The 13,704-nt window shown below is 50.8% G+C and overlaps 1 protein-coding gene across 4 annotated transcripts in view; it reads right to left on the reverse strand.

Annotated features, from left to right (window-relative positions):
* Window positions 1-13,704, reverse strand: part of LOC106828609 (annexin A11) — a 41,508-nt gene that overhangs the window by 10,034 nt on the left and 17,770 nt on the right. For all 4 annotated transcript variants that reach the window (XR_011496504.1, XR_011496505.1, XM_070493137.1 and 1 more), the window contains exons 2-7: window positions 7,629-7,691; window positions 5,516-5,628; window positions 4,230-4,616; window positions 2,777-2,864; window positions 2,436-2,530; window positions 1,599-1,712 (exon numbers count right to left, since the gene is read on the reverse strand). Coding sequence is in view for 2 of the 4 variants with exons in the window: in XM_070493136.1 (XP_070349237.1) it covers window positions 1,599-1,712; window positions 2,436-2,530; window positions 2,777-2,864; window positions 4,230-4,616; window positions 5,516-5,628; window positions 7,629-7,691 (860 nt within the window). In the remaining 2 variants the exon portion in view is untranslated. The remainder of the gene's footprint in view (window positions 1-1,598; window positions 1,713-2,435; window positions 2,531-2,776; window positions 2,865-4,229; window positions 4,617-5,515; window positions 5,629-7,628; window positions 7,692-13,704) is intronic.

Raw genomic sequence — 13,704 nt, forward strand, 5'->3', positions numbered from 1 at the left:
CATCTGGAGACATCCAGGAAAAGGTAGCAACAATGAGGATGCAGAGACGACCATGTCAGGGACAGTGAGAAGGTGGAGGACAAGGTCAGCAGCCAGGCTTCTATGTTGGTTTGAATCTCGGCTCTGCCGCTTACTAGTTGTATGACCTTAGGCACGTTACTTAAGCTCTCTGTGCCTCAGGTTCCTTGTCAATAAATGGCAGTGATCCTAGCACCTACCTCACAGGGAAGTCATGCAGATTAAATGCGTTACATACGTAAAGCACTTAGAACAGTGCCTGTCACACAGGAAGCACAACAGAGGGTTAGCTATTTTTTTGATTACTGCTACCATTAGATTACTTAGGGTTTACAAAGAGCTTCCATTAGCCACCTTGCTCAGTGTTCACACGTTCCCATTTTACAGATGCTCAAGGATACATAGGTAGTTCGTGACAGCTGCCCCTGTGATTCACCTAGGGCTATAATATTTATTATCTCTCATATATAAGTGAACCTCTTATTGGTGGGAAACTGGAGCCTAGAGTGGTGGGGTGACTTGCTCAAGGCCACACAGTTGATAAGCAACAGGGACTGTATGTTGTTTCCAGCACTCCACAACCACCACCACCTCATGAAGCTGGCTGGGGGTTGGGGCTGGGCAGAGGGCTGGGGGCCACTGCTGGGGTCCCAGGCCATTGCCCTCCCCAAATGCCTCCTGACCTCCTCCCTAGAAGAAAGCACGTAGGTGTGTTTTAGTGGTGTCACAGTGTGCCCACCTATCAGGCCTCAAAGAAAAGGTGGATTCTTTTGGAGCATCTGTTCGATTCACAAGAATTTCCCCTTCTGTGGGAGCTGCCCTCTCCCCATCCGGTGGATACCTGCTGTGGGTCTTGGGAGGCATGAGACTCTCCAGAATGGTCATAATCTGCCCTTGGTCATAACCAGCTGGACTGGGGGAGATAGTGAACCCAAACTAAGCCAATCAGAATCTGCCCCCTGTTTGGAATTTGGAATGAGGGGACAGTGATCTCTTCTGTGGCTGGATCCCTGAAAGGTAAATGGAGAGGGGTCAACAGGGATCCTCTGCCAAGCAGACATAAAAAAAGCAGCAAAGAAGTAGATGAAGAATGAACTGGACACTCAAGAAGAAGCAGAGACAAGAGGCAAACCCTGCCTGGGTCCCATCCCTCTCCACACCAGGCTGCTAGTCTTTATCCCCATAACTGATTCTCCATCTTTGTTCTGCCTACACTACTCAAGAGTGTTTCTGTTATTTGCCAATAACAGAGCCCTAATGAATGAGGATGACATCACCCATGCCTCATACCCCTCTTCTTTTCACTGCACCACTAGCTTCCTCTACAACCCCAGCCTCCACTATGTTTTTAAGATGGAGAGAAACTTAGATGCTCCCTGATGCTGAATGACACCTCATCTGCCTCTTGGGGAAGTCACCAGAAGTTCCCCTTTCTGTAGCACTTAGACTCCAACCCAAAAGGGTCCAGAAGCCACAGTGACAACAGTAGCTAATGAGCAGGCTAAGACACATCATGCCATCCAGGCCTTCTCCTGGGCTGTGTCTACACATGTGAACACAAACACACACACATTACACACCTTGATGGCTTCCTTTATCTCATAAATGTCAAAGAGGATCGGGGTCTTCATCAGAGCCAAGATTGTCTTCTCAAAGTTTCCTGACAGTTCAGATTTCAGATCTTTGATCAAATCCTGATTGGATATGCAAACAAACAAAAAACCCTACTTTGAGAATCCACAGAAGGTGATTAATAGGGACAATATCCCAGATCCGAGGACCCGCAGCATCAACAGAAAAGCCAAACCCAAGGCCCCAGCCCAGACCTGCAGAATCGGAGCCTGCATTTGAACCAGATTCCAGGGGATCTAGGGCACATTAAAGTTGGAGATACTCTGGGCTAGAACACTTGCCTATTCAATATCTACTGTTTTCACCTTTCTAAGATTCAAAAGTTCAAAATACAACCACCTTGCCTTTTCCTTCAAAGCTCTTCTATCAGCTAAACTTCCTGAGGTGGTGGTGAAGAGGGCAGGGAGAGCAGCCTGGGTTCCAGGAGGAGACACACCAGGTGGGAGTGGAGAGGAAATGACTTGCCCCTGGTCTCAGTGAGTCATGGCAGACGCAGGGCTAGAACTCGGATCTCTGGGCACCTCTCATCAAACCTCAAGTATCCTATGGACTGTGAGATTTCTCCCTCAGAGCATCCTTCACCTCTAGAAGACACCGTCAGCTGAGAGGCCACTGGCCAGGTGGACAGCAGGAAATACCCTAATACACCTCATGGTCCATTCCAGGAGATGGAAGCCCCCCTCGGCCAAGGAAAAGCAAGAGTGAGTAGGGCTGGCTGGAGACTATGCCTTGATTTGCGAGGGACCACTCCCCTACCCACAAAACACATATACACACAGACTCACCTTTCCATAAGCTGTCTTGAAGGACAAGAGGATCTGCTGTCGCTGCTTATTGGAACGACTCCCCAGGCAGTCAATGATGGCCTGCTCATCAGTCCCTGGAGGAAGAAGAGGTGGGAGTGGGCAGGGCCGGGGGTCGTGGGCATGCTCTGCAGCTGGAGACTTCCCTAGTCTGGGTCCTCCAATTCTCCTGGGCCTCTCAACTATACCCCCATATCCACCTTCTCTTTCACCACCCCTGGTGCCAGGCTGCCTCCACGCAGCAGCCCCAGCCCACAGAGCCATGTGTAACTACTTGGGGAATCAAAGGGCAGTTAGCATTTGAGCCACCCAGGGTCTCTCACCAAAGCCTTTCATAGCCTTCCGCAGGACCTCAGCATCTCGCAAGGGGTCAAAGGCAGGAGCATCTGTGATGGTGCCTCGGTTTCCAAACTGCTCAGACAAACAGACTTAGGTGAGATGCTGCATCCCCCAGATGTGAGATTGCCCTACCCCAGACTCTGGGAATGGCCTTTTCTCTAAAAGTTGGGGTACCAGAAGGAGCCCGCAAGCAACAGTGCAGAGGACTCTACATGGAGTTGGACTAACGTAACCATTATCTGTCCTCGTGTCCTGGTACTGAAGCTTCTGCTTGGCTCTCTTGGCTAGGAGCCCACCTCTAGCTGAGTCCTGACGCTGAAAAACCTGCCCAATGCCCAGGTCCTCCAGGGCTTGACCTGGGTTCCTGATGAAGGGGAGGCCTTGGAAACAAGGGGCACTGGCCTCTCTCAGTGCCTCACCACCACAGCACATGAGAGCACATATCAGGGTCCTTGTAACAGGGCCTGGCTAGTCCATGGAGCACCTTTGTGTGAATTAGAAAAAAGTGCTCCCTCTAGGGGAATGAAGGTGCCCGACCTTCACAATGGTACATGTAGCCCGACTACCTCTTAGACTAGCACTGGTTCCCTGGCACTGTTTTCTAAATTCTGTGACCTGTGTTCCTGCCGGACTTCCTCCTGACACCAACAGCTGCACTCCCCAGCATACCTGAATTTTCCTGCCTAAACTGTGTCCTGGTGGATTATCTTCTGTGGCTAGTACAAACTGGTTATAACACAGTTAAGGAGATAAGCTCAGAGGAAAGATAAGGCAGAAGGCAGGGAGGGAGACAGCAAGCAGGGCAGGGGTGGGAGAATGTGTGGGGGTAGAGGCAGGAAGGAGAGGGGATCCTCTGTCTAAAAATAGTAGTCAAACACATACCACTAGCCTTGGGCTTGGCTGTTTGGCCACATAACCATGACAATGAATTCTAGGCTCTGCAAACATGAATTGCTCTTCAAAATGAGCCAAGAGCAGCTCTGAAAGAACTGCCAACAATCTTCCCTACCCAAAGGAGGTTTGAAGAATCCTCTAAAACAAGCCTGGAAAGGCACATCCAAGGGACTAAAGACTAAGAGCCGTTGGGCATAAAGCCTGGAGACCAGTGGCCCAAACAGTTCTTACAAAACACAGAGCCCAGGCAGCAAATAACACAGGAGGAATGAAGGGTACCCTGGGACGTTCAGACCCAACTTGCACACAGAACATCTAATCAAACTGGGAGAAACCAGGCAGCTCCCTGAGGTCTTCAGAAATACAAACCAGGGGTGAGGAGTCTTTGAGAAAGTGACAGTCTGTTAAAACAAGAGGTTATAGCCGAAGGACTTAGCTCTCCCTTGTACCCTCCCTGGCCTTGCTGATAGAGGATGCTGAGCCACACGTCTCAGGCCTTTGGGGCCCAGGCTAGACTGAGGGTAGGGCAGGGCTGGCACTTACCTGGGCTGGGGACACAGCAGGGGTGACAGTCCCGGACCCTGAGTATCCTGGATAACTTGGCATGGGCTGCTGCTGCTGCCCAGGAGGTGGCATTGGTGGCTGTCCAGGGTAGGTCATCGGTGGCTGCCCAGGGTAGGCCCCTGGGGGCTGCTGCCCAGGGAGCGGCATGGGATGGCCTGGCACAGGAGCCCCTGGATATGGCAGATATGAAGGCATCCCGGAGGGTGGGTTTCCTCCAGGGGGCGGGTACATTCCATATGGAGGCTGCTGGGTGGAAGGGGGTTGCCCAAAACCCCCAGGGGGCACCGGAGGGTAACCACCCCCAGGGGCCCCAGGGTACAGGTTGGGCATGTTGGCTCCTCCGAATGTCCCAGACATGTTGGCTGCCTGAAAGTCCACAAAGCAGAGCCTAAGATTAATGGCCCCTGCTGAGAGAGCCACACTCTGCCATCTGCCCTTCCCTGCCTTGAGCCCTGCAGTGGGCTCTCAGGAGCCACAACCAGAGCTGGAGCAGAGTCTGAGCACCAGTGGCTTCTCAGCAAGGCCCACCTTGACACTGTTCCACATCCCTTCCACCTGTACTGCTGATCTCCTGACTTGCTCTAACACCACACCATTTAATATGGCTACTACCTGTCTCCTCCCAGTGGATAAGTACTCAAGGCTGAGACTTTCATTTGTTTTATCCACATATCCCCAGTGCCTAAAACAGATCTGAACAAATCAGACTATGCACTGATTGCACTGTTTACATAAAGCATACATTTGTTTTCAGATTACAAAATACACTATTTTAAAAGCAAATCAACAAATAAAAGTAGTATGCCTGTCCATGCTACCAGGCACCCGCTCCCAGTCCCAACCAGAATAGCCATCCATACAGACATGCACAGGCATGTGAACATGCATGTACACAGCACATGCACACACATACACATTCTCACCTCCTAATCCTATGCTGAGCTCATACAGAAGGTGCTCAATATATATTTCATGGAGGCATCACCCCTACCCAATCCTCCAGGGCTGAAAGGGACCTGAGAGACCACGCAGCCAAGGCATTCCCCTTGCCCTCATTTTACAGGTGGGAAACGTCAAGATGCAGAGAGGGATAGCAAGCAGGTGAGAGTCCCTGATGAAAACTCTTCTGTCCTAAGATGCAGCTCAATACACTCAGCACCCACAGGTCACACACACACAGACACCTCTGATGCCATGGAAGCTAGCAGCCTCTAGCCATGCAAGTGTGGCCCCAGCGGCAGCCCCAGCAGGAGGGCTGGACTCACCAGTCCTGAGAGGTAGTCCTGGTTGAACTGCCCTGTGTAGTTGGCCACATTATCCAGCCCAATGGGAGGCATGTTGGGCAGGGGGTAGCCAGCACCTCCCCAGGCACCACCACCTGAAAGCAACACCAAGCCCTTTAGCTCCTTGTTGGCCCTCCAACAAGGAAAGGCAGAGCATCAAGCTCCCAGGGGTTCAGAAGGGGAGACTACCCAGGGAGGGCCTTGGGGATGGTGCTACAGACCATACAGAAAACACTCAGTCAAGAAAGTCTAACCCAATCCCACTGCCAGCGGAAGAGAAGAGGGAACCTTCTCCTCCTTCCGGGGAGGAAGGTGAGGTTCAGCAAACACCCCCACGACCCTCTGTGGGGTATTAAGGAGTAGGAGGCCAGGGACAGGCTCTGCTTTTAGGAGCCTAGGGGCTCACCACAGAGAGGGAGCGCAGACACAAGAACAGGACAGTGTCATTTTAGGACACTGTACTGAGCCCATGACAGTGGGGAGCTCAAGGAGCACCAAGAAACCAGAGGCAAAAGCATGGCAGGGGGCAGGTCCTGCCAAGTTGGCTGTTTGCTTTTAGGAGTCTGTAAGAGGCAGGGAGAAGTAGAATGAGAGGATGGATGGAGATGGGGCTGAGTCACATGTCCTTGTGAGGGGACAGCAGTGAAAAGCCCCAGTTCTGAAACCAGCAAGACAGGGGTATGTGCCCCGGGGCGATGCCCTCAAACCCTCTGGTTCAGTTTCCTCAGCTGACAAGTGGGGATAATAGCTAGCATTTGCCTCAAATTGTTGTGATGAGGACTGAGAGAGCTAATGCCTGTGCAGGGCATAGCTGGGTGCCCAGTGAGTGTTCCTATGTTACAGTTGTCACTGTGACAAGCAGTATGGCAGTGAGCATCATCATGTGAGCTGCTTGCCTATGGGATGCATTCCTGTCCATGGCAGTGAAAAGGCCCAGGGGACCTCGAGTTTGGCTTTTCAGCTCCAGGACTCCGGGACAGTCAGGACAGAGCCTCCTAGGAACCACCTGCCTGCTCCCTGTCTTGCTGCTCAGAGGTAGAATAGCTGTGCTGACAGAGGTGGCAGTGGTAGGACACAGATGGTACGATTCCTACTAGAGAGGGGACTGAGGCTAGTGCTGGCAAATCTGGGCCCGGGCTTGTTCAGAGGGAAATGTCCCAGCTCAACCCCTGATACACCCTGTCACAGTGGCGGAGCTGCACCTCCCCGCTCCACCTGTTCTTCACCTGTTGAATGGAAGGGCGGATCCAAATGGCCTGCAGGGCCATCAGTGCTCAGACTCAAGGACCTCAGTTCTAGGGAAAAGAATGTGCCCAGTGGTCTCATGGGGTGAGGGGTAGCACAGCTCAAGCAACCTCAGGATGACCTGGAATGGTATCTCTTCTCCCCCTTGTCCCAGGAGCCCTCATTATTTCCTTTCCTACTGTGGGGATCAAATCTCATTTCAGGAACCCAGGAGGGGAAAGGGCCAGAGAAGATGCCTTCTAAGTGTGAAGAGAAGCATTGTGGCTGGGGCCGGGATCCAATCGCCTGACCAGCTGGTGCAGCCTCACTACTATTGGCCCACAGCTTCTTGCAGCCTCAGCAGGAACATCTGACTCTTAGCAACTGCCCCCACTTCCTCCCCTCGGCAGGGAGAACCCTGCCACTGCAAAACCATGCACCTTGAGCACAGGGTAGCAGAAGTGACAAAGGGCAATTGTCACCTAACAATGCTTCGGAGGACACCGTGCCAGAGGCTTTACCTGGCTATCTCATTAGTATCCGGGACAGCCCAGGGAGGGAGAGATCCTTGAAGCCATTTGCAAAGGAGAAAACTGAGTCTCAGAGAAGGGAAGCCATTTGCCCACTGCTATCAGCTAGTAAGGCAAGAGACCAGGTCCTGGCCTGGTTCTAGACTTCCAGAAGCAGCTTGAAACTCAGGCCTCTCCTGGCCTCAGCATCCATGCTCTTCTCCAGTCCCAACCTGGCTGTGCTGTGGGAGCATGACAGGAGTGAGGAAATGACTGGAAAGCCCTACTCCTCCTCTACTCTCTACTGCTGGACACTAAGCAGAGAAGGCATTCCCACTCCGGCCCGCCCCAAACCCTCTTACCTGGTGCAGCTGGAGGATAGCCACCTGTGGGCGGGGGAAAGCCAGGGTAGCTCATGGTTAGATCTGAAAAGGAAGAGGAAAGCACGCTCAGGCTTCGCCAGGAGCTCCCACCAGCCTTACTGGCGGCTTCTTTGTAGAACAGCAACACCCACAAACCGGTGCCCCTCTTGTATCAGGTGTGACCTGTGGCAACCCAATTTATCCTCTACCTGCTGGGGCCTTCAGCTAGAAATGGCAACCAAGGTGGGCTCATCTTCAGGGTCAGGCTCACGCCCACACCCCACTATAGGATTCACCACCCACCAGCTGGTGGGTTTCCTTGAAAACCCCTTTCACCCAAGCTTCATTCCCACCGCTGCTGACAAAGGATGCTGTGTTTGTGTGGAGCTGTTCTCCAACTTCAGAAGATAGCCTCATGCTCAGGGGTCCAGGTCTGTTTGGTTTTATCTTCCAGTGTCCATATCACCCTCCATCGAACAGGGAAAGCCAGAGTCCATCTCCCTGTGCCCAACCTATAGACTCCAAGCTATCCAGAGCAGCCTCCAAACTGGATCTGCCCCAAGCTACACTTTTCATTCTCCAACCTCTGGTTCACCGGGCAAGGGAACCTGGTACAGTATGGAGAATCATTACTCCTAGAAGCAAGAAGAGACCTCAGGAGGGTTCATCTGATCTAGGATCCGGAATCATGGCAAGTGAGGCAGTACCATCCCATTTCTACAGATGAACCAGCTGGAGCTCAGAAAGGGTAAGTGACCTGCAGATCACAAGTAAGGGAAGAAGAAAGGCCTGGAACCCCGGGCTCTTGCCTGCTGGTGCTGAGTGGGATACCTGCTCTAACACACTCCCTCTGTATACAAATCCTTCTGCCGTGCCCCATGCCAATTAAACTGCCCAGGACAGCCACAGATCTGCCATGACACCAGTCACTCAGAGACTGTCATGCCACCTGCCTACTCTTGCTAATCAGTGGCTGCTGCAGTTTGCAGAGCCATCCAGTGATAGGTGAGGATATGTGAGGAAACCTGTAGGCCCCCTTAACAATCATACCTGCTGGCCCCAGGTGAGCTGCTCCTCCTTGCATGCTGGGCCCCAACCCAGATTAGACCCATTGCTTCCCACACTGCACTGCACTAAAACCACCTGGAGGGCTTGTTAAACACAATAGTGGGCTCTACCTGCAGAGTCTGAGTCAGCAGATACAAAATTTGCATTTCTAACAAGTTCCCAGGTGATGCTGCTGGTCTAGGGACTCCACTTTGGGAACCACTGCTCTAAAGGCTGCTCTCCACCTACAAGATTCTAGTGGCCCTTCACAGCCACATTCGAGAACTGGGCATGTTGTTTTCAAGAAAGCTGAAGGATTTCCTTAAAGTGGCGCTGGTCCCCACAGGGTAGGCCTAGTTCTCAGCCCTATGGGTGTGGTAATTCGTTTTGGTCAGTGGGTCCAGAGGTGACTATAGGCAAAGCAATATGAGGCCAGATGATGGGCAAGTAACCTTGGAGAAAGCTAGAATTGGCTACCTGCGGTGTGTGCCAAAGCCCCTTCCCCTTGCCCATTGCAGTGAGGTGGTTGAGCTCCCCAGTGGTGCTGCCCTTGTCTGACTCATCTCCCTGTGGCTGGGTGAGCCGTCAGCACAAAGCCCTCCCAGGTCCTGCCCTCAGCCTGACTCTCCTACCAGAACCCTCAGACCTCGCTGATGAAGAAAGAGCCTGGAGATTTAAAGGATGGATGGGCCAGGAACCTTCCGATGGGAGAAAGAGGCACTCCCCTGCAAAGGAACAGGGTGTGCGACAGTTGTTTTCCTACATCTGTCTCTGGAGACCACCACTGCACAGAAGCTTTGGTCACCAAAGCCCCTCCACCCACCCACTTCTCGTCTCCTCCCAGAGCAATGAGGCCAAAAGGCCTATCCACAGCCAGGTGGGGAAAAAACAAAACCAAACAAAAGCTGGGTACCATCCTGTTCGATGCACCAAAATAAATTTCAGCCAGACCAAAGATTTAAACATAAGAAGTGGTCCCAAACCGCAAAAACATAAAATTAAAGTTCTGCATAAGAAATAAATAAGGAAAACAACTTAAAAAGAAATGACAAATTTAGGAAAAATGTTTTATGATAAAAAGATCAAAAACTACTAGAGAAACTTAAATGATGGGAACAGGTAATTACAGAAAAGGAAGTGAAGCTGTTTACCCTCACTAATACACTGAGAATTGCCAGTCAAAAACACAGACATCAAAATTAAAAATGACACTCTTTGACCCAGAAACTCTACTTCTGGAAATGTTTCCCAGACACACACCTGTGTGAAATGACATACACACATGAATTTTACTGCAGCATTAGCTGTTACAACCACCACCACCCCCTACATATCCACCTGTAAGAGGCTGGTTAAATAAATAACAACAGATCCATACAATGGGTACTCTGAAGCTGTTTTCAGAATTAGCCAGCTCTACATACAGGGACAGGAAATGATCCCCATTATTAATCAAGGTGCAATACTAAGCTGACTTAAAAAAATAAAACAAACACAAACTTAGTGGGGGGTGTGTGTGTGTGTGTATATATATATATATATATATATATATACACAGAACCACAGAATCATCCTGGAATAAACAAGAAACTGGGTAAACTGGTTGCCTAGGGAGGAGAAACCTGGGGACAGAAATGAAGCTTACTGTTTATATTTGCATTTTTTGCCACATACATGTATTGCCTGTTAAAAAACAACTTTAAAAAAGGCCCAATTCAGGTGGGGATTTCTGGGCTCACTTGAGGCCATGGCTGTCCTTCTAAGGTTTGAACAACTCACACAGGCTCATTCAGTCCAAGGCAGCGGGCTCTGGGTCTGGGGTTAGCATTGTTACATAAACATACCATGGACTCAGAAATGGAGGCACTGCTAGTATTCCCCGCCCCAGACAGGACCACAGGCCAGCCTCTGCGGCTCACAGGGCAATGGCACTGATTCCCAGGAGCGCTTCACAGAGTTCTCAGCAAGAGTCAAAATCAGTCTCCTGGTGACTCTGGTTTAGCTCTGCCCTGAGTGCCCCACAGGCCGGGACTAATCCCATGTCCAAAGAGCAGTCCTTCATCCCTGGGTCTTCCCCTCTCCCCAAGAGACCACCTCCAGTCTTCCCCTCTCCTGAAAAAAGTCTCATTTTTTTCCACCAGTTCCTGCCTGAAATAGTTTTCAGCCTGCAGCCCACTCCCTTTCTCTTTCTCTGAAAGCTATCTTCAGAACCAAAGGCCCCAGGTGTGGTCTAAAGAGTGCAGGACCAGGTGAAGGGCAGGACCATCAGCCCACTTCTCCCCATGGGTGTGGCTCCCAGCCCCTCTGGCTTGGTAACTCTTGGGTGTTCAGGACAATGAAGACCTGATGCGGATCCTTGTTAAATTTCTCCCTTAAGTTCTGCCCGTTACTCCAGCCTACTGAGATCTCCTGAGATTCTGACTGACATCAAACATCTTTGTGCGCCCTCTCAGCTTTGTTTTATATCTACCAATTTGGTAAGCGTGACATGCGTTCTTCTAAGTAACTGATACAGAAAGGGCCAACGACAGACACACCCCAGCTCGACAACAGCGGGTACAGGCACTCAACCAGCTATCTGGCCACCTAACTCCACCACGACCCAGCGCACATTTCCCCATCTTGTTCACAACAGTATAAAGAGGGCCTCCTCCAAATTAGGATTCTAACACATCTCCCATGCCCAGAGCCCTGCAGTTCATTTGCCTAATAATCCCCAGGAGAAAAGCAAATGCAGCCAAATAACCTGGGGCAACCTTGGGATGCACCATGTTGGCTCCAAGTGCCTACCCAACCCACCCACATCCTAGGGGACTTCAGACATTGCATACAACTCTTTAACTTGCAACAGCTACATTCTTCCCCCCTTTTCAGAAAATTCAGGAATCTGCTGGGCAATTAGACTTTTGGTGATGTAGTCTCTACAGAAGTCAAAATATAATGATGTACACTTGAAATTTATTATAAACCAACGTTACTTCAATTAAAAAAAAAAATCTCATCATCCAGTCTTTGGGGAACTTTGGCCTCCACTTTTTCTCAAAAGAGGCCACCATCAGGGCCTGTTGTCTTTGGCAAGCCATTCCCAGCTAGGACAGGAGCTCCAGCAGGCTCCCAGGTGCCCCTCACCTTCCCCTCACAGCCTGTCCAACCCTCACTCTCCAGGACAGAAGGGGACACAGCGAGTTTCAATCCAGCAGATCTGCTTTCTCTCTGGCCTCCATGGTATCACACACGCACCGACCAATGCCTTTCTCCTACTTCTGTCCTTTAGCAAAGAAAAAGGGTGCCTGCATGGGAATGCGTCACACTGCTAATGCGATTCTGACAGGCTGGGAGATATCCCTGTTCTATGCTGGCTCTGGTCACGGCACTGCCACGGGGACTCAATAGTGAGAGCCTCCCGCACACAGCAGGCAGCTGGCCTCCTCAGGGATTACTCCAATTCTTAGAAACTAGCCTCCAGGGAACTTCCAGCCTCTGGTCCTACCTCTCTCAGGGCACACTGCAGCAAAAATAGCACCCTTCCTCACTAGGACCATCTACCAGCAGCTGTGTACCCAATTTCATCCAGCTGTGGCCCTCTCTGGCTAAACTGGTGATTCTCAAACTTCAACCTGCAAAACAATCACCTGCTGGGCTCGTTAAAGCGAGACTGCTGGGTCCCTCCCCTACAGCCTCTGAATCAGTAGATTTGAGATAGGCCCCCAAACCTGCATTTCCAACACACTTCCAGGTGATGCTGATGCTGCCTGACTGTGGACCACACTTTGGCTAGCACTGCTTCATCATGCATGAGAATCACCTAGAGGGTGCGCTCAGAATGCTGAGGCCTGGGCTCCAACCACTCTGGGCCCTTCAACCTGGGATGAGCCCAGGAATCTGAAATTAAAACAAGCGCCCCATCCCCATACCCAGCAATTCTGATGGAACTGATTCTGTGCTCCACACTCTAGGAAACACCTTTCCCTTCAAGGTACTTGGATACTTTCTACTTATACTGTCTAGCCTTTCTTCCCAGCAGAGCGCTGAGGACAAGCACCAAAACCTGGGCATCCCAGGATCCCATCAGAACCAAGCCTCAGAATGCTGGGGGAATGCTGAAATAATACAGCAGGTACACAGCAGGCTTCTCAGGGACTGTAAAAGGGCCTGTCCCCTAAAGCTGTGTATACGTACACCAGAATACCATTACATCACAAGGGCTCCACAAGGGCACTGGCCAGAGTCCCCAAACAGAAGAATCTAGAAATGCTGTGTAGAGAAAAGAGGCAAAATCCCTCAGAACAAGAAGAATCTCACTCACCCCAGCCAGCTACCCCTCTACCATAATGGAGAGCCTTGTTTCCCCACCCCAACAATGGGAGATAGAGATACAGGCTGGGCCACACACTATGCGCATCTTCTGGTGTCCTGCCTGACTTCCAGGGGCACAGAAGAAAAAGAAGGGATGGTGAAACTGGCAGTTAGCCATTGATGATTAAGTAGTTAGTAACTAAAGTTTTTTTTTTCTTTTTTGCAATTACTATTATAGCTTTCAGTTGTTCATCCACCCATTGTTAACCATGCTGTTTAGGACACACGCTATCTGACTCCCACTAGGTTCCTATAGATAACATCTCCCTGGAGCCTGGGTCACCATGGTAACGGGTGTGTGAGCTGTTTGACAAGAATTAGAACTCCTTGTCCACTTCAGGGCGTTTGAGACCACCAACCCATCAACTGGGCCTGCACAGATGTCTAATAAGTGACCTTTTAACATCAAGAGGCTAAAACCCCCACCCCCAGATCATGCTAACAACACCATTTTGTGAACATAGGTCCTATGAAGAGGCATGAAGTTTGACTACACTTGCGCAGATCATCAATTACCTCACCTCTCCTCACCTCCAAACACATCTCCACATTTCAGACCATCTTGTCCCTCTACCCCATAAATATCCCTGAGTCCCCATTTCCAGGGAGGTGGATTTGAGACTTGTTCTCCCCTTTCCTCACTTGGCTGCCTTGTGATTAAACTCTCTTTCTG

Source organism: Equus asinus, chromosome 21, assembly GCF_041296235.1.
Source record: "Equus asinus isolate D_3611 breed Donkey chromosome 21, EquAss-T2T_v2, whole genome shotgun sequence".
NCBI classification, from domain to species: Eukaryota; Metazoa; Chordata; class Mammalia; order Perissodactyla; family Equidae; genus Equus; species Equus asinus.